General features: G+C 49.2%; 1 protein-coding gene and 1 long non-coding RNA gene across 5 annotated transcripts in view; one reads left to right on the plus strand and one right to left on the minus strand.

Moving 5' to 3' along the window:
- The first annotated feature begins 4,943 nt into the window (after positions 1 to 4,943).
- LOC116975616 lies at positions 4,944 to 19,903 on the plus strand. The gene is made up of 3 exons (XR_004412677.1): positions 4,944 to 5,010; positions 8,095 to 8,096; positions 19,852 to 19,903. It is a non-coding gene; the product is annotated as an uncharacterized LOC116975616 (long non-coding RNA).
- The window catches only part of usp37 (ubiquitin specific peptidase 37), a 65,526-nt gene continuing 51,123 nt past the window's right edge, over positions 5,796 to 20,198 (minus strand). For all 4 annotated transcript variants that reach the window (XM_033024929.1, XM_033024930.1, XM_033024931.1 and 1 more), the window contains 6 exons: positions 14,878 to 15,035; positions 12,469 to 12,529; positions 11,821 to 11,936; positions 10,174 to 10,243; positions 9,096 to 9,234; positions 5,796 to 6,347 (listed from right to left, as the gene is read on the minus strand). In XM_033024929.1, the coding sequence (XP_032880820.1) occupies positions 6,260 to 6,347; positions 9,096 to 9,234; positions 10,174 to 10,243; positions 11,821 to 11,936; positions 12,469 to 12,529; positions 14,878 to 15,035 (632 nt within the window). In that variant the 3' untranslated portion in view covers positions 5,796 to 6,259. The remainder of the gene's footprint in view (positions 6,348 to 9,095; positions 9,235 to 10,173; positions 10,244 to 11,820; positions 11,937 to 12,468; positions 12,530 to 14,877; positions 15,036 to 20,198) is intronic.

Here is a 20,198-nt window from a genome sequence, read left to right on the forward strand (position 1 = left end):
ATTCTTGCCATAGAGGGAGTACAGAGAAGGTTCACCAGACTGATTCCTGGGATGTCAGGACTTTCATATGAAGAAAGACTGGATAGGCTCGGCTTGTACTCGCTAGAATTTAGGAGATTGAGGGGGAATCTTATAAAAACTTACAAAATTCTTAAGGGGTTGGACAGGCTAGATGCAGGAAGATTGTTCCCGATGTTGGGGAAGTCCAGAACAAGGGGTCACAGTTTAAGGATAAGGGGGAAATCTTTTAGGACCGAAATGAGGAAAACATTTTTCACACAGAGAGTGGTGAATCTGTGGAATTCTCTGCCACAGAAGGCAGTTGAGGCCAGTTCATTGGCTATATTTAAGAGGGAGTTAGATATGGCCCTTGTGGCAAAAGGGATCAGGGGGTATGGAGAGAAGGCAGGTACAGGATACTGAGTTGGATGATCAGCCATGATCATATTGAAAGGTGGTGCAGGCTCGAAGGGCCGAATGGCCTACTCCTGCACCTATTTTCTATTTCTATGTTTCCAGTAGCCCTTGCTGTCTCCTCCCCTTCTCAGCTCTCCCTCAGCCCTCGGGCTCCTCCTCTTCCTTTTTCCTTTCTTCTCCCCCCCCCCCCCCACCACCCTCCATCAGTCTGAAGAAGGGTTTCAGCCCGAAACGTTGCCTATTTCCTTCGCTCCATAGATGCTGCTGCACCCGCTGAGTTTCTTCAGCACTTGTCCGCCTCTGGTGGAACAATCTCTTTGGACCAAAAGGCTGGCATTTCATTCAAAAAGAGCAAAGAACAAAGAGTTGAAACAAGCGAGTTTTTATTTTAAAACAGAATCATGTTTTATTGTCATGAATCATCTCAGCATGGGGCTGTTTAAGAAAATGATCACAGGAACAACGGCAGCAATTGTCACAGGCAAAACTCATCTGCTAAAACACAGAAAAAAAACCTTAAACACAGGCAGCGCTGCTCGCAGCCGCACTTGAAGGGGCGACCATTTCATATCCACCGCACAGACCCAAACCTGGGTGGAGTGGTTGGTGAACTGAGCCCTTGTATCAAACAGAAATGTCACTTCCACACAACGTTGGGTCTGCCCAGACACAAACACATTGGTATCATTTACACATAAATATCTGGATATATATATATTTATATCTTATATATACACACACACACACACACACAAGCAGTCACATTGGAGAACCACCATTGTTGAGTTGCGAGCTGGGCTGGAATCAGGAACTTGGGGTAAAAAAAAAAAACCCCCAAAACATTTAGAAAATTAGCCCTTCAGAAATCCACGAGTCTGGGAACTCAGGTCGAGGGTCGAACTGCAGATGCTGGTTTATAGACACAGAGTGCTGGAGTAACTCAGCGGGTCAGGTAGCATCTGTGGAGAACGTGGATAAGTGACGTTTCACACAGTGCTGGAGTAACTCAGCGGCTCAGGCAGCATCTGTGGAGAACGTGGATAGGTGACGTTTCACAGAGTGCTGGAGTAACTCAGCGGGTCAGGCAGCATCTGTGGAGAACGTGGATAAGTGACGTTTCACACAGTGCTGGAGTAACTCAGCGGGTCAGGCAGCATCTGTGGAGAACGTGGATAGGTGACGTTTCAGAGTGCTGGAGTAACTCAGCGGGTCAGGCAGCATCTGTGGAGAACGTGGATAGGTGACGTTTCAGAGTGCTGGAGTAACTCAGCGGGTCAGGTAGCATCTCTGGAGAACATGGATAGGTGATGTTTCGGGTCGAGACCCTTCTTCAGTTTCGATCCAAAATGCCACCAATTCCTTTTCTCCACAGATGCTGCCTGAGCCGCTGAGTTAGACCGCAGCCAGTGTGTGCTGTGCCTCTGCTGTGTAAAGAGGAGGGTGCCATTAATGCTGCCAAATGCTTTCCCAGTAAGTTTGATTCCACTCTGCTTTGCCTCCTCTATGCTGATGTGATCCATCCTGCACTGATTCGGGATTGCTCCCCCTCTCCGCACAACAGCATAAGAGACAACGAGGGAAGGCCTGGAGACACAGAGTCCATTTTAGTTTCTGGCAACACAAAATGGGGCCAGCCTACATCCATGTGCAGGTAGGAACTGCAGGTGCTGGTTTAATCCGAAGATAGACACAAAGCGCTGGAGTAACTCAGCGTTGTGTTTAAGAAAGAACTGCAGTTGCTGGAACAATCGAAGGTAGACAAAAAAACACTAGAGTAACTCAGCGGGACACGCAGCATGTCTGTAGAAGGGTCTCGACCCGAAAAGTCAACCTATTCTTTTTCTCCAGAGATGCTGTCTGCTCCGAAGATAGGCACAAAATGTTAGAGTGGCTCAGCGGGACAGGCAGCATCTCTGGAGAGAAGGAATGGGTGACGTTTCGGGTCAAGAACCTTCTCCTTTAAACCAGCATCTGCAGTTCCTTCCTACATATGCTGTCTTACCCGCTGAATTACTCCAGCTTTCTGTGCATCTTCAGCCTACATTACTGCCTTATTAATGACCTGTACAAAACCTTGACCGATCAGTGTTAATGAAACTGGTGTAACTAGAAACGATAGATTAGACGCAAGGGATGTGGAGAGCAGAGGGAAGAGGTGGGGAGATATCTGCAGCCTCCACTAGTAAGGGGCTACAGACTGTTGCGGGAGTTGGTGTGGAGAGATGGGAGGGAAAGATAGATCTAACCTCAAGGGAACCAGCGTAGGAAGGAACTGCAGATAGATGATGGTTGATACCGAAGATAAGACACCAAATGTTGGAGTAACTCAGCAGGCCAGGCTGCATCTCTGGAGAAGGATCAGTGACGGTTCGGGTCAGAACCCTTCTTCAGTCGGAGAACCTATCCACGTTCTCCACAGATGCTGCCTGACCCGCTGAGTTACTCCAGCACTCTGTGAAACGTCACCTATCCATGTTCTCCACAGATGCTGCCTGACCCGCTGAGTTACTCCAGCACTCTGTGAAACGCCACCTATCCACGTTCTCCACAGATGCTGCCTGACCCGCTGAGTTACTCCAGCACTCTGTGAAACGTCACCTATCCACGTTCTCCACAGATGCTGCCTGACCCGCTGAGTTACTCCAGCACTTTCTCTACTCAAGGTAACCAGGTTGGAATAACACAATGGCCATCACTGCCGCATTGCCTCACTCCTAAACATGACATGCAAGTCAATAAGTTGGGTGGCTGGAACTGAGGCTGGGAATGTAGAGTGTTTGTGGAAGTAGGCGTTTGGTGGAGTAATTGCTGGGGTAACTCAGCTGGTCAAGGAACTTCTCCCCGCCCGAATTGCGGGGTTGAAAACGACCCGGAGCGGGGCCTTACATCGCCGGCGAGGCCTTAACGGCTGCGGGACTTGCCATCGCCCGCCAGGGGCTTTGACATCGGGAGAAGAACGGAGAGCTGGAGAGAGACAATGACTTTGCCTTCCATCACAGTGAGGAGGAGATTCACTGTGATGGATGTTGGTGTAAACTGTGTTGGGTGTTGTGTCTTGGTTCTTTTCTTGTTGTACGACTGCAGAAATCAAATTTCATTTGAACTTCCTTTGAAGTTCAAATGACAATAAACGGTATTGCATTGTCTAAATGAGGGCGACGTTTCAAGCTGGGACCTTTCTTCAGAGGCAGGTTTGTGCTGTAAATGGGGGCTGGAGAAGAGACCAGTTTAATCTGAAGATTGGGGGCAGAGGTTTGAGCTGGAGATGGGGGCCAGTGAAGAAGCAGTGAGAACCCAATTAATCCCCCCCCCCCACCCACCCACCGAGACAGGACACTAGATTAGTACGGGTGTCAGAGATCATGGGGAGAAGGCAGGAGAATGGGGTTAGGAGGGAGAGATAGATCAGCCACGATTGAATGGCGGAGTAGACTTGATGGGCCGAATGGCCTAATTCTGCTCCTATCACTTATGACACTAGATGTCAGAAACCCATCCTCATGGCATGCGGGCGTGGAACACAAGTGAGACAGGGACCTCCCGTTGGGTTAAGCAGCAACCTCTCCAACACCTGATGGACATGGAATTAGACCGGCAAAACACAGCTCGAGGACTTCACATCCCGATCAGTTTGATTAATCAGCTTATCGATCAACAGGTCGCCATCTGATGGCAGAAACAAGAAAGTGCGGATGCCGGCTGATACCAAAGATAGACACAAACTGCTGCCTGTCCCGCTGAGTTACTGCAGCATTTTGTGCCCATCTCAATAACATTATTGGCCTTGACTAGAAACATAACTGAAGCCGAATGGTGTAGGTTTCTTCCTGCACTTTATTTTCATTAATTAATTAATACATAAATTAGACGTGGATTTAAATGGACGCTTGTTTTCCCTTCGGTTTGTTTAAACATTTGTCGAACATTCACACTGCACGGGGTCTGCTCGGGGGAGGGGGGAGAGAGTGCCGACCAGAACAATCACCGCTCCAGCCGACATCACGGGGCTGAAGGGACACAAGGTGGGCAGGATGTGGAGGGAAGTGAAAGAGCGGAGATGCAACACCGGGTGTCGGCTGTTCCCCAGAGATCTGCTGTCCAGAAACTGCCGCCCAGTTGCAAAGAGACCGTTCACCTTTCACGACAGCAGCACGGGCATCCCGCTACTAGCAGGGAATCCTGGCCCCAGCAGGAGGTCGGACTTGCTGGGAAGTCTAACACTAGGAGTCTACAGACTGTCGACCGTTTGAGCACACAAAGCGTGTGTGTGTGTGGGTGGGGGACGCCACAAGCGTTCACTTCCAAAGCCCCCAGCTTGCTCTACGCCGGCTGAGCCGAGTCAGACAGACACCACAGTCGGTGTAGATTTTAAACCACTGCCCTCCTGCCCTCGGTTACCAAGCTGATTTCAGACGGCAGAAAAGGAGGAGGAGGAGGAGGAGGAGGAGAGGTCGTGGGACAGGCAACGCACGGAGCTCAAGGAGGGTGGAAAGGTAAAGTATAGAGTGAAACTCCCCCGACACCTGGTTCGAAGTGACCGGCGACTGCAGAGAAATCCCAATCAGGCCGCCCGCTGCACAATGAATAACAGATGTTTAAGAAGGAACTGCAGATCGAAGGTAGACAAAAATGCTGGAGAAACTCAGCGGGTGCGGCAGCATCTATGGAGCGAAGGAAATAGGCAACGTTTCATCCCCCCCTCCCCCACCCCTCTCTCCCCCACCCCTCTCTCCCCCACCCCTCTCTCCTCCCCCTCTCCATCTCCTCCCACCCCCATCCCTCTCGGGACGAAACGTTGCCTATTTCCTTCGCTCCATAGATGCTGCTGCACCCGCTGAGTTTCTCCCGCATTTTTGTCTACCTTCGAATAACAGATCAGCGACAAGCTGGTTTGCTGTCGGCCGGGTGAAGACTGTGATCCCACACACTGCTGGGTGCGACTGATCACTGGACTGGGCATTATGATTCGGGAAATCCACCTCCTGTGGAAGCTGCTCCAACTAAAAAAAATAATAAAGAGAGGGAGGGAGGGTGAGCGAGTGTAGCAGGAGGTCCGTCCACAGCGTTTGAAGCCACAGCAACTGGACCCTCGGATCTGGAATGCTCACACCCACCTCTCCAAACCCCCAAACGAGAAAAGAACACGACACCCCACGGACTGGAGTTTTACCGCCAAGGCCTTCAAAAAAACCGTGACACATCACAACTCAACTGTACAGAGGAGGAGTCCAAAGCCCCGTTCCCACCACCAGTCTGAACGTCTTTCGAAGGGAAGAGGCAGAGTGTCTAAAGCCACCGTGTGTGTGACCCAGGTCTTAGACTCAGGGGCCCCACTCCCACACACACACACACACAAAGACCACTTCAGGGCAAGAACAGCAAGTTTAGATTCATATATTATATATTTTGTCCTAAAAAAAACCCCATACAAAACACCTGCCCCCCCCCTCAAGTGTCTGATCAGCGGCACTGGTCCAATTCCATCTTGAATTCCCTGGGGAATTGGTTGGAGTGACAGATTGACACCAGGATCCTTGTGTGCATATGTGCTAGCGGAGATAAAGAGAGGGAGGGGGAGAAGGGAGAGGGGGGCAGAAGGGGAGAGAAAAGAGAGAGAGAGAGAGAGGAATGAGCTCACAGCCGGGCGATGTGAGGTTCAACTCCAGCACCTATTCCCGCTAACAAATGAGCAGAGGGGCGCTGCACTCCGGCAACGGCCGGTCACTGTTGAGGGAGGTATTTTCTCTCCGCTCCTCTCCCCCCTCCCCCACCGTCGGGACTAACTGTAAACGAGGGCGAGTCCCTGGTTGACGTAACGCGATGCTGTAGTGGGTGCCCTCTATCACAGGGGCTGCAGTACAGGCCTGTTGCAGTCCAACCCACTGGGCTGCGGACTCCTCTCTGCCTCCACCAACTCATCCAGTATCTCCCTGTGAATGGGATAGAAGAAACAGAGAAACATTGAAAATCGGTGCAGGAGGAGGCCATTCAGCCCTTCGAGCCAGCACCATTCAGATCCCTATTCAATATTTTCCCTCTTCACTTTAAACCTATGTCGTCTGGTACCCCGTTCCTGCCTTCTCCCCATATCCCCTGACTCCGCTATCTTTAAGAGCCCTATCTAGCTCTCTCTTGTTAGCATCCAGCGAACCGGCCTCCACCGCCCTCTGAGACAGAGAATTCCACAGACTCACAACTCTGTGAGAAAAAGTGTTTCCTCGTCTCTGTTCTAAATGACTTACCCCTTATTCTTAAACTGTGTGTGTGGCCCCTGGTTCTGGACTCCCCCAACATTGGGAACACGTTTCCTGCCTCTAGCGTGTCCAAACCCATAACAATCTTATATTGACTTGATGGGCCGAATGGCCTAATTCTGCTCCTATCACTTATGAACGACGATAAAGGTGGAGCCCACAACAGTCCATTACTGGCTCTGGAGCAGGTGATGAGTGGAAGGGTTTCGGGCGGAAACGTTGCCTATTTCCTTCGCTCCATAGATGCTGCTGCACCCGCTGAGTTTCTCCAGCATTTTTGCGCACCTTTGATTTTCCAGCATCTGCAGTTCCTTCTTAAACACATGAGTGGATACTAGTTAGGTTAATTGGATTGAGAGGTGAATTTAACTTCTGTTAATTGTCCCAAGTGTGTCAGATAGAACTAGTGTATGGGTGATCAGGGACAGTCTCTTCCCAGCTTTTGTCAGGCAATTAAATCATCCTGCCCCAACCAGAGAGCAGTCCTGAACTGCTATCTACCTCATTGGTGACCCTCAGACTATCTTTAATTCGAGTTATCTAATCTTAAATAACAGTTTAAGAATTAGGGGTCGGCCATTTAGAACGGAGACGAGGAAAAACGTTTTCACCCAGAGAGTTGTGGGGATAACTGAACTTTGATCCCTTCCCTCACAGTGGGAAACTTTGGTTCCGCTGTCTGGGGATGTTGGTGTTGAAGACTATCGTGTCCTGGGTTCTTTTTTTATTCGTATGACTGTATGGTGACCACAAATTTCACTGTACCGGTTGGTGCGTGTAACAATAAATATCTCTTGTCTCTTAGAACATAGACATAGAAAATAGATGCAGGAGGAGACCAGTCGACCTTCTTGTCTTGTCTCTCTTGTGAATCTGTGGAATTCTCTGCTTCAGAGGGCGGTGGAGGCCGATTCTCCAGATGCTTTCAAGAGAGAGCTAGATAGGGCTCTTAAAGATAGCGGAGTCGGGGGATATGGGGAGAAGGCAGGAACGGGGTACTGTTTGGGGATGATCAGCCGTGATCACATTGAATGGCGGTGCTGGCTCGAAGGGCCGAATGGCCTACTCCTGCACCTGTTGTCTATAGTCACCCATTCCTTCTATCCAGAGATGCTGCCTGACCCGCTGAGTTACTCCAGCTTCGAGCCAGCACCGCCATTCAATATGATCACGGCTGATCATCCCCAATCAGTGGATGGCCTACTCCTGCACCCATTGTCAAATCAGACTTTACCTTGCACTAAACGTTATTCCCTTTACCCTGTATCTGTACACTGTGGACGGCTCGATTGTAATCATGTATTGTCTTTCCGCTGACTGGTTAGTACGCAACAAAAGCTTTTCACTGTACCTCGGTAAACTAAACTCAAACACGGACGGATCGCTCCCTCAACTCAATCTATCATGGTGGCACAGTGACAAGCGGTAAATTCACACAAGGTGGAAACAGGCCCTTCTGCCCAACCTGCCTATTCCCACCAACATGCCCCATCGACACCCTTCAGCTCCACACCAGCCTGTGTTTGGCCCATGTCCCTTTAAGCCACGGAGGGGTGAAGTGGAGCGTCGACAGGGGCGAGGCCTCGCCGGCGGTGATGCCTCAATAGACAATAGGTGCAGGAGGAGGCCATTCGGCCCTTCGAGCCAGCACCGCCATTCAATGTGACCATCCCCAATCAGTACCCCGTTCCTGCCTTCTCCCCATATCCCCTGACTCCGCTATCTTTAAGAGCCCTATCTAGCTCTCTCTTGAAAGCATCCAGAGAACCGGCCTCCACCGCCCTCTGAGGCAGAGAATTCCACAGACTCACCACTCTCTGTGAGAAAAAGTGTTTCCTCGTCACCGTTCTAAATGGCTTACTCCTTATTCTTAAACTGTGTGTGACCCCTGGTTCTGGACTCCCCCAACATCGGGAACGTTTCCTAGTGTGTCCAAACATCCTTCTAAACTCCAGAGTGTACATGCCCAGCTGCTCCATTCTCTCACGGGTCCACCCGCGGTCGATGAGACCATCGAGAATCACCGTGAGGGGAGAGTGGAAGAAAAATGGAGGACCTGGCGTGGGGGGGAGAGGGGAAGAACACATGACATAAGGGGGAGCCGGCGTGCTTTGTAACTTTGTTGGTGCCGTAGGTGGCTGCTACTTGTATGCATTGTTTATGCATGCAAAAAATCTCACTGTGCCTAGTCACATGACAACTGAACTCACTGAGTGGGCCGAAGTTTCTGTGTTTCTCCCAAACTAAAAGGGACCGGGATGTCTAGGTCTCAGGAAGTCGGGCAAGATCTGACACTAGACAGGAGTAGGCCATTTGGCCCTAAGAGCCAGCACCGCCATTCAATGTGATCACAGCTGATCATCCCCAATCAGTGGATGGCCAACCCCTGCACCCATTGTCTAATCAGACTGGTTCAGTTCTTACTTGTGCATGTAGAAAAATATGTATCCGCTCTTGTCCCGGTCTGCCTGCACCGTGCCCTCCACTGTCCGAGACACCTCGAGATCATTGTACGTCAGCCAGCTCTGCTTCTTGATGTCGAAGACATCACTGATGTAGTGACCTTCACAAGAAAAAACAATCGCCAGTTGGTTACAACATTAGATTCGCCAACTTGATCAACGGGCGGCACGGTGGCGCAGAGGAGCCAGAGACCCAGGTACGATCCCCACTACGGGTGCGGAGTTTGCACGTTCTCCCCGTGACCTGCATGGGTTGTTTCCGTTTCCGTTTCCTCCCACACTCCAAACACAAACAGGTTTGTCGGTTAATTGGCTTGGTATAAATGTAAATCGCCCCTAATGTGTGTAGGATGCGGGGATCGCTGATTTGCATGGACTCGGGTGGGCCGAAGGGCCTTTCCCCCCCCCCCCCCCGCTGTATCTCTACACTAAACTGAGATTAGATAGCATTAGATTTTATCACACCATGGTTTGGGAACCAGGTAGTCAGGGGTTACGCGGGAGAAGGCAGGGGAAGTGTATTGGGCTAAGCTCATTAATTTCTTGAATCTATTTCACCATCAGTGAGTTCTCTGTACACTCTGTTTATGCCCTCACTTTTTAATATCTCAGTTTAACAGTAATCTCTCCATTTCATACAGTACACACGCCCTCTTCAGACAAGAGTTCAGTATCAGTTCAGTTTATTGTCACGTGTACCGAGGTACGGTGATAAACTTTTGTTGTGTGCTAGCCAGTTAAGGTGATTACAATCGATCCGTCCACAGTGTACAGATACATGATAAGGGAATAACGTTTAGTGCAAGGTAAAGCCAGTAAAGTCCGAGCAAGGATAGTCCGAGGGTCACCAATGAGGTGGATAGTAGTTCAGCACTGCTCTCTGGTTGTGGTAGGATGGTTCAGAAACTGTCCCTGAATCTGGAGGTGTGCCAAGCCCTTAACAATCCTACACGTTTCATGTGTGATATGAGCCCTCAGTTGTGGGCGACAGAAACAGGCATGCTGCCCACACTGGGCCTCGACAGTCGGTTAGTACCTACCAGAGGACGAGGAGCTGCCAATGTGACTGACCACACTGATCAATCGGTAGGAGTGAGCCAGTTCGCCAGTCTGCAAGAACAGGAAGAAGTCGGTTAAAGATATCAAACTGTAAACGGGACAACTTTAGCCTAGATTATTAGTTTAGCTATACAGCGCGGAAACAGGCCCACCGAGTCCCTGACGACCAGCGATCCCCGCTCATCCCACACACAATAGGGACAATTTACACACACACCAAGCCAATGAACCTGCAGGCCTGCACGTCTTTGGAGTGTGGGAGGAAACCAAAGATCTGGGAGAAAACCCACGCTGGGCACGGGGAGAACGTGCAAACTCCGTACTGACAGCACTCATGTCTCCGGCTCTGCCACCGTATTGCAACAAAGCAACGCATCACTAGACCTTTCTAACCAGGGCTGCTCTGCCTCTAGACTGCACATCCACTAAGCGCACTTAAGTACGACATTGTTACAACAATACCACAACCCATCAGAGTGGCGCAGCGGGTAGAACCGATGCCCCACAGTGTCGGAGACCCAGGTTTGATCCTCACTACGGGTACAGGTCTGTAGGATAATTGGCTTCAGTACAATTGTAAATTGTCCCACCCAGTCCGCGCCGACCAGTGATCCCCGTACACTAGCGCTCCCCGACACACCAGGGACAATTTACAACTTTTACCCAAACTCAGCCATGATCATATTGAATGGCGGTGCAGGCTCGAAGGGCCGAATGGCCTACTCCTGCACCTAATTTCTATGTTTCTATGTTTCTATCAACCCATAAATCCGCACGTCTTTGGAGTGTGGGAGGAAACCGGAATATCCGGAGAAAACCCACGCAGGTCACGGGGAGAACGTACAAACTCCGATCAGTCGGGATTGAACCCGGGTATCTGGCGCTGTGAGGCAGCAACTCTACCGCTGCACCACTGTGCCGCAGATTTGCAATAGAAACATAGACAATAGGTGCAGGAGGAGGCCATTCAGCCCTTCGAGCCAGCACAGCCATTCGTTGTGATCGTGGCTGATTGTCCCCTATCAATAACCTGTGCCTGCCTTCTCCCCATATCCCTCGACTCCACTAGCCCCTAGAGCTCTATCTAACTCTCTCTTAAATCCATCCAGTGACTTGGCCTCCACTGCCCTCTGTGGCAGGGAATTCCACAAATTCACAACTCTCTGGGTGAAAAAGTTTTTTCTCACCTCAGTCTTGAATGGCCTCCCCTTTATTCTAAGACTGTGTGGCCCCTGGTTCTGGACTCTCCCAACATTGGGAACATTTTTCCTGCATCTAGCTTGTCCAGTCCTTTTATAAGTTTCTATAAGATCCCCCTCATCCTCCTAAACTCCAGTGAATACAAGCCTAGTCTTTTCAATCTTTCCTCATATGACAGTCCCGCCATCCCAGGGATCAATCTCGTGAACCTACGCTGCACTGCCTCAATCACAAGGATGTCCTTCCTCAAATTAGGAGACCAAAACTGTACACAATACTCCAGATGTGGTCTCACCAGAGCCCTATACAACTGCAGAAGACTGCACAATGCCGGACTTGTTCACCATCTGCGAGGGTCTAATGGCGCAGTGTCGTGGCCAGACCTCCTTCCCTCCCGCCCTCCCCTGCTGCCACCTCTACCCGCTCACCTCCGCATTCCTCTTCAGCTCTTCAGCTTCAGTTTCACTGTAATCCATGTCCAGGACTTCCTCGTTGCCCGAGTCTTCGTCCGAGCCCACGAGCTCTCCGAACGAGCTATTGAACTCTGCAAGCACAGAAGTCAGGCGACTGAATCATGCCGCCACAACCAGAGAGCAGTGCCGCGCTACTATCTACCTCATTGGTGACCCTCGACTGTTTGAGTACACAGTAAAACATGACACGGATCAGGTCAACTAATACTGACTGATCTACGCAAGACAATTAAAAGAGAAAAAAAAGATATTAGTGCTCAGCACAATGAGAAAACAAGCAGTAAACAAGAAAACTCTCTTCCTTTGAGCGCAGGAGGATGAGGGGCAATCTTTTCCAGCTGTCAAAAATCATGAGAGGAATAGATTGTGGCGATGCCCAGAGTCTCTTGCCCGGAATAGAGGACCAGAGGACACAGGTTTAAGGTGAGAGGGGAAAGATATAATAGACCTGAGGGGGGGACAAAAATGCTGGAGAAACTCAGCGGGTGAGGAGCGAAGGAATAGGTGACCTGACCCCCCCCCCCACGCCATTTCCTCCATTGTCCCTTCCCTGAATATTACTGCAGTACCATGAAGTGTCTACAGCGATGGAGCCTTACTTACCTTGGATGCTCAATTCTGTTGCTAGTTTTAAGTCATCATCTTCCTTCATCTCCCGAGCCTCCTGCAGTGGGAGAGGGAGGGGGGAAAAGAGTGAAGAGGGAAGGAGGGGAGAGGGAAAGGAGGGGAGAGGGAGAGGGAGAGAGGGAGAGAGGGTGAGGGAGAGAGGGTGAGGGAGAGAGGATGAGGGAGAGAGGGTGATGGAGAGAGGGTGAGGGAGAGAGACCTTTTAGTAATTATTCACAAGGGAGAATAAGATGAAAATTACCAAAAAACATAAGAAAATTTAGTCGAGGGCGAATGAAATTTTGTGATTAAGACTCAAGGGTGAATGACACTACTAGTTAAGTAGCACTGGTTTAGAGATACAGCGTGAAAACAGGCCCTTCGGCCCGAGTCCGCGCCGACCAGCGATCCCCGCACACTTACACTATCCTACACACACGAGGGAAAATGTAACATTTTACCAAAGCCAATTAGGCTACAAACATGCACGTCATTGGAGTGTGGGAGGAAACCGGAGCACCCGGAGAAAACCCACGCAGTCACAGGGAGAACGTACAAAGTCCATACAGACAGCGCCCGTAGTCAGGATCGAACCCGGGTCTCTGACGTTGTAAGGCAGCAACTCTACCGCTGTGCCACAGCTCTACCACTGCGCAGTTAGAAATGCTATTCTTTACACTAAACCACAACAAACACACACCAGCCTACCTAGATGCTGAAACTATATGATTATGATTATACCTTTAATAATCCTTTACAGGAAATTACAGTGCCACGACAGCTTCAAGACAGACATAACACCACACATTTCCTCAAATAGCTTCCATACTTAACAAGTTAAAATACAAGTTAAAATACAAGTTAAAATACAATGAATGAAAAAAAAGTGCAGTTATTTATGCGCATTATATAACCTTATAGCAGCTGGTATACAGGACTTCCTATGTCTCTCAGTTTTGCACATTGGTGCAATCAGTCTCTGACTGAAGATGCTGCTCTTGATCACCTTCAGGGCACGGAGTGGGTGAGTGGGGTTGGTCATTATTGAACCCAGTTTGTTCAGAGTTCTGGCCTCTGCCACCTGTAATATCTGGTTATAATATCTGCCATAACAGATATTATAACTAGAGTAGGAGCGGCACGGTGGCGCAGTGGTAGAGCTGCTGCCTCGCAGCGCCAGAGACCCGGGTTACATCCTGACTATGGGTGCTTGTCTGATTGTACGTTCTGCCCGTGACCGCGTGGGTTTTCTCCGGGTGCTCCGGTTTCCTCCCACATCCCAAAGACGTGCAGGTCTGTAGGATAATTGGCTTGGTGTAATGGTCAATTGTCCCCAGTGTGTGTTGGATGGCGATAGAGTGCGGGGGCTGCTGGTCGGCATGGACTCGGTGGGCCGAAGGGCCTGTATCTCTAAACCAAACGAAACTAAGGATAAACGCAAAAAGCTGGAGTAATTCAGCGGGTTAGGCAGCTTCTCTGGCGAAAAGGAATAGGTGACCCGAAACGTCGGGCTAGATGCAGGAAAAATGTTCCCCGATGTTGGGGAGTCCAGAACCAGGGGTCACAGTTTAAGAATAAGGGGTCGGCCATTTAGAACGGAGATGAGGAAAAACGTCTTCACCCAGAGAGTTGTGAATCTGTGGAATTCTCTGCCACAGAAGGCAGTGGAGGCCTTGTCTCTGGATGTATTCAAGAGAGTTTGATTTACTTCTTCTTAGGCCCCCTGCGGTCATGGCTGACCATGGGTGTCTCCAGGGCTGGAGGACGCCTGTGCGTGACTTTGTTTAACGTGAGGAGACTGGTGCACAGACAGCCACCCCACGGTCCTTGACAGATCTGGGTCAGGATCCAGTGGCATGGAGTCCAAGACGACTGGAGACCCTTTTCTGCTGCAGCCTTCATCCGCCATCCCAGCCGTTGTGACGTTAGCTCCACTAAGGTCAGCCATCGTCCTCCGCCTGTTCCACCGTTGAGGTCTTGGTTGGATTGCTCTTTGTCAGAGACCTCCTCCTCGACCTTACCGCCATGGGTGGCCCTACCAGGAGCACAGCTCCAGACGGCATCGCTCTCAGGATCTCAGGTCCACACAAGCTTCTCCACCACGACAAGGTGACAATCCACAGAGAGACTTAGGGCTAACGTGACGAAAAAGCATGAACGGGGTACTGATTGTGGACGATCAGCCATGATGACATTGAATGGCGGTGCTGGCTCGAAGGGCCTGCTTCTGTATGTATTTTCTCTGTTTCTGTTCCTTTTCTCCAGAGATGCTGCCTGTCCCACCGAGTTACTCCAGCTTGTTGTGTCCATCTCCGGTTTAAAGCAGCATCTGCAGTTGCTTCCTACACATTTTGTAAAGTAAACGTTATGAAGAGGATACATGTACATCAGCAGCGTGGGACTGACCTGCTCCTGCAGACTCTGTGCCAGAGCCTGTTGCAACTCCTGCTCCTCTCGCTCTCTGTCCAATTCATACTGCTGCATCCACTCCATATCGCCCTGGGCACCCTCCGGAGTTTTATTCTCCTTATTCTCGTCAAAGTCTTTTGAGGCTTCAACAGGGTCTGTTCAAAAGATGGAAAGAGACTGAGAGGGGGTTTGTCAACCACAGCCTGGTTTGTGAACAGCTCGACTCCTAGTGAGACCACGTCTGAAGTATTGTGTGCAGTTTTCCATTCCAAATTTGAGGAAGGACATTCTTGCTATTGCGGGAATGCAGCATAGATTCACAAGGTTAATTCCTGGGATGGCAGGACTGTCATATGCTGAGAGAATGGAGCAGCTGGGCTTGTATACTCTGAAGTTTAGAAGGATGAGAGGGAATCTTCTTGAAACATATAAGATTATTAAGGGTTTGGACACGCTAGAGGCAGGAAACATGTTCCTGATGTTGGGGGAGTCCAGAACCAGGGGCCACAGTTTAAGAATAAGGGGTAAGCCATTTAGAATGGAGATGTGGAAAACCTTTTGACACAGAGAGTTGTGAGTTTGTGGAATTCTCTGCCTCAGGGGGGCGGTGGAGGCAGGTTCTCTGGATACTTTCAAGAGAGAGCTAGATACGGCTCTTAAAGATAGCGGAGTCAGGGGATATGGGGAGAAGGCAGGAACGGGGTACTGGCTGTGGATGATCAGCCATGATCACATTGAATGGCGGTGCTGGCCCAAAGGGCCTAATGGCCTCCTCCTGCACCTATTGTCTATTATCTATTGACCACAGGAAATTGCAGAGAGTTGTAGATATTGCCCAGTCCATCACACAGACCACACTCCCCACCGTCGACTCCATCTACACTTCACACTGCCACTGGATCTTATAGAAACATATAAAATTATAAAAGGACTGGACAAGCTAGATGCAGGAAAAATGTTCCCAATGTTGGGGCGAGTCCAGAACCAGGGGCCACAGTCTTAGAATAAAGGGGAGGTCATTTAAGACTGAGGTGAGAAAAAACTTTTCCACCCAGAGAGTTGTGAATTTGTGGAATTCCCTGCCACAGAGGGCAGTGGAGACCAAGTCACTGGATGGATTTAAGAGAGAGTTAGATAGCGCTCTAAGGGCTAGTGGAGTCAAGGGATATGGGGAGAAGGCAGGCACGGGTTATTGATTGGGGACGATTAGCCATGATCACAATGAATGGCGGTGCTGGCTCGAAGGGCCGAATGGCCTCCTCCTGCACCTATTTTCTATGTTTCTTGAAAGCAGCCAACATAATCAAGCACTCACACCCTGGTCATTCTTTCTTCTTTCCTCTCCTGTCAGACAAAGAATGCAACAGCTTGGAAGTAGGTACCACCAGATTCAGGAACAGCTTCTTCCCAGCTGTTATCAGGCAACGGAACCATCCTACCACACCCAGAAAACTACTATCTACCTCATTGGTGACCGTCAGGCGACCATTGATCGGACTTTACTGGCTTTACCTTACACTAATCGCTATTCCCTTACTGTAGCTGTACACTGTAAATGGCTCGATTGCAACCAAGTATTGTCTTTCCGCTGACTGGATTGCATGCAACAAACACTTTCCACTGTACCCCGGTACACGGGACAATAAACTAAACTGACTGGAGCTGAAGCAGAAACATAAGCTAGGGTGCAGTCCACATTCCCCTGACCTGCTGAGTTACTCCAGCACTCTGTGCATTTTTTTGTCGAGTTATCCCGTCTAACAGGGCTGGTGTTCACGCCCTAGTAACGAAGCATTCTCCGATGCTTGCCCTCCCTATGATTTGCGAGGAGGTTGCCAGAACCAGAGGGTGTGAGCTACAGGGAGAGGTCGAGCAGGCTGGGACTCCATTCCTTGGAGCTCAGGAGGATGTAGATCAACAGAATTGCTGATTTGATCCGTGTCTGATTTTGCTGCTGATGACCTGATCCATAATCCATGTCAGGTTTTCCACACCACCACCTCCACCTTGTGGCTTGTGGGCAGCCATGATGGGTTTTTAATTTTACCTTGCAACTCGGAGCCCCCAGTACTCATTTTGATGGTCTCTGTATGTATTTAAAATGGAGATTTTGGGGAAGGTGTGACCTGTACAAGAAGGACGGGTTGCACTTGAACCCGAGGGGGGCCAATCTCCTGGCGGGGAGATTTGCAAAGGCTACTGGGGAGACTTTAAACTAGAACGGTTGGGGGGAGGGACTCAAATAGAGAAAGCTAGTGGACAGTGTGTGAGGCAGGAGGCAGAGAAGGGAAACACTCAGACCCAACATGTAGGGGCGAAAGAAGAAGAAAATAATAAACAGAGAATAAGAGGTGGTGGGGTTCTTAAATGTGTGAGCGTAGAGACAGAGGGGTGTAAAATGAGGGTAGAAGCAATAGGTAGCAAGGTGAAAAGTAAAAGTGGCAGGCAGACAAATCCAGGTTAAAAATCAAAAAGGGCCACTTTTCAACATAATTGTATAAGGGGTAAGAGTGTTGTAAAAACAATCCTGAAGGCTTTGTGTCTCAATGCAAGGCGCATTCTTAATAAGGTGGATGAGTTGAATGTGCAGATAGCTATTAATGACTATGATATAGTTGGGATCACGGAGACATGGCTCCAGGGTGACCAAGGCTGGGAGCAGAACATCCAGGGATATTCAATATTCAGGAGGGATAGACAGAAAGGAAAAGGAGGTGGGGTAGCGTTGCTGGTTAGAGAGCAGATTAACGCAATAGAAAGGAAGGACATTAGCTTGGAGGATGTGGAATCAAAATGGGTAGAGCTGCGAAACACTAAGGGGCAGAAAACGCTAGTGGGAGTTGTGTACAGGCCACCTAACAGTAGTAGTGGAGTTGGGGATGGCATCAAACAGGAAATTAGAAATGCGTGCAACAAAGGTAAAACAGTTATAATGGGTGACTTCAATCTACATATAGATTGGGTGAATCAAATTGGCCAGGGTGCTGAGGAAGAGGATTTCTTGGAATGTATGCGGGATAGTTTTCTAAACCAACATGTAGAGGAACCAACCAGAGAGCAGGCTATTCTAGATTGGGTATTGAGTAATGAGGAAGGGTTAGTTAGCAGTCTTGTTGTGCGTGCCCCCTTGGGCAAGAGTGACCATAATATGGTTGAGTTCTTCATTAGGATGGAGAGTGACATTGTTAATTCAGAAACAAGGGTTCTGAACTTAAAGAAAGGTAACTTTGAGGGTATGAGACGTGAATTGGCCAAGATAGACTGGCAATTGATTCTTAAAGGGTTGACGGTGGATATGCAATGGAAGGCATTTAAAAACTGCATGGATGAACTACAAAAATTGTTCATCCCAGTTTGGCAAAAGAATAAATCAGGGAAGGTAGTGCATCCGTGGATAACAAGGGAAATCAGGGATAGTATCAAAACAAAAGATGAAGCGTACAAATTAGCCAGAAAAAGCAGCCTACCAGAGGACTGGGAGAAATTCAGTCCAGCAGAGGAGGACAAAGGGCTTAATTAGGAAAGGAAAAATAGATTATGAAAGAAAACTGGCAGGAAACATAAAAACGGACTACAAAATAAATAGAATCTGCCGGAAATAGCAGGGGACCAGGGGTCAAATGAGATGGAGGAACTGAGTGAAATCCAGGTTAGCCGGGAAGTGGTGTTAGGTAAATTGAATGGATTAAAGGCCGATAAATCCCCAGGGCCAGATAGGCTGCATCCCAGAGTACTTAAGGAAGTAGCCCCTGAAATAGTGGATGCATTAGTGATAATTTTTCAAAACTCTTTAGATTCTGGAGTAGTTCCTGAGGATTGGAGGGTAGCTAATGTAAACCCACTTTTTAAAAAGTGAGGGAGAGAGAAAACGGGGAATTACAGACCAGTTAGTCTAACATCGGTAGTGGGGAAACTGCTAGTCAGGTATTAAAGATGGGATAGCAGCACATTTGGAAAGTGGTGAAATCATTGGACAAAGTCAGCATGGATTTACGAAAGGTAAATCATGTCTGACGAATCTTATAGAATTTTTCGAGGATGTAACTAGTAGAGTGGATAAGGGAGAACCAGTGGATGTGTTATATCTGGACTTTCAGAAGGCTTTTGACAAGGTCCCACATAAGAGATTAGTATACAAACTTAAAGCACTCGATATTGGGGGTTCAGTATTGATGTGGATAGAGAACTGGCTGGCAGACAGGAAGCAAAGAGTAGCAGTAAACGGGTCCTTTACAGAATGGCAGGCAGTGACTAGTGGGGTACCTCAAGGCTCAGTGCTGGGACCCCAGCTATTTACAATATATATTAATGATTTGGACAAGGGAATTGAATGCAACATCTCCAAGTTTGCGGATGACACGAAGCTGGGGGCGGGCAGTGTTAGCTGTGAGGAGGATGCTAGGAGGCTGCAAGGTGACTTGGACAGGCTGGGTGAGTGGGCAAATGCATGGCAGATGCAGTATCATGTGGATAAATGTGAGGTTATCCACTTTGGTGGCAAAAACAGGAAAGTAGACTATTATCTGAATGGTGGCCGATTAGGAAAGGGGGAGATGCAACGAGACCTGGGTGTCATGGTACACCAGTCATTGAAAGTAGGCATGCAGGTGCAGCAGGCAGTGAAGAAAGCGAATGGCATGTTAGCATTCATAGCAAAAGGATTTGAGTATAGGAGCAGGGAGGTTCTACTGCAGTTGTACAGGGTCTTGGTGAGACCACACCTAGAGTATTGCCTACAGTTTTGGTCTCAAAATCTGAGTAAAGACATTCTTGCCATAGAGGGAGTACAAAGGTTCACCAGACTGATTCGTGGGATGTCAGGACTTTTCGGGTAGATGCACAGAGTCTCTTGCCCAGAGTAGGGAAATCGAGGACCAGAGGACATAGGTTCAAGGTGAAGGAGAAAAGATTAAATAGGAAACATTTTCACAAAAAAGGATGGTGGGTGTATGGAACGAGCTGCCAGAGGAGGTATTCAAGCAGGAACTGCAGATGCTGGAAGATCGAAGGTACACAAAAATGCTGGAGAAACTCAGCGGGTGCAGCAGCATCTATGGAGCGAAGGAAATAGGCGATGTTTCGGCCCGAAACGTCGCCTATTTCCTTCGCTCCATAGATGCTGCTGCACCCGCTGAGTTTCTCCAGCATTTTTGTGTGCCAGAGGAGGTAGTTGAGGCTGGGACTATCCCAATATTTAAGAAAGTTAGGAACATACATGGATAGGACAGGTTTGGAGGGATATGGGCCAAGCGCAGGCAGATGGGACTGGTGTAGCCGGTGTGGGCAAGTTGTGCCGAAGTGTCTGTTTCCGCTCCATG

This window comes from Amblyraja radiata, chromosome 7 (assembly GCF_010909765.2).
Source record: "Amblyraja radiata isolate CabotCenter1 chromosome 7, sAmbRad1.1.pri, whole genome shotgun sequence".
Taxonomy (NCBI): domain Eukaryota; kingdom Metazoa; phylum Chordata; class Chondrichthyes; order Rajiformes; family Rajidae; genus Amblyraja; species Amblyraja radiata.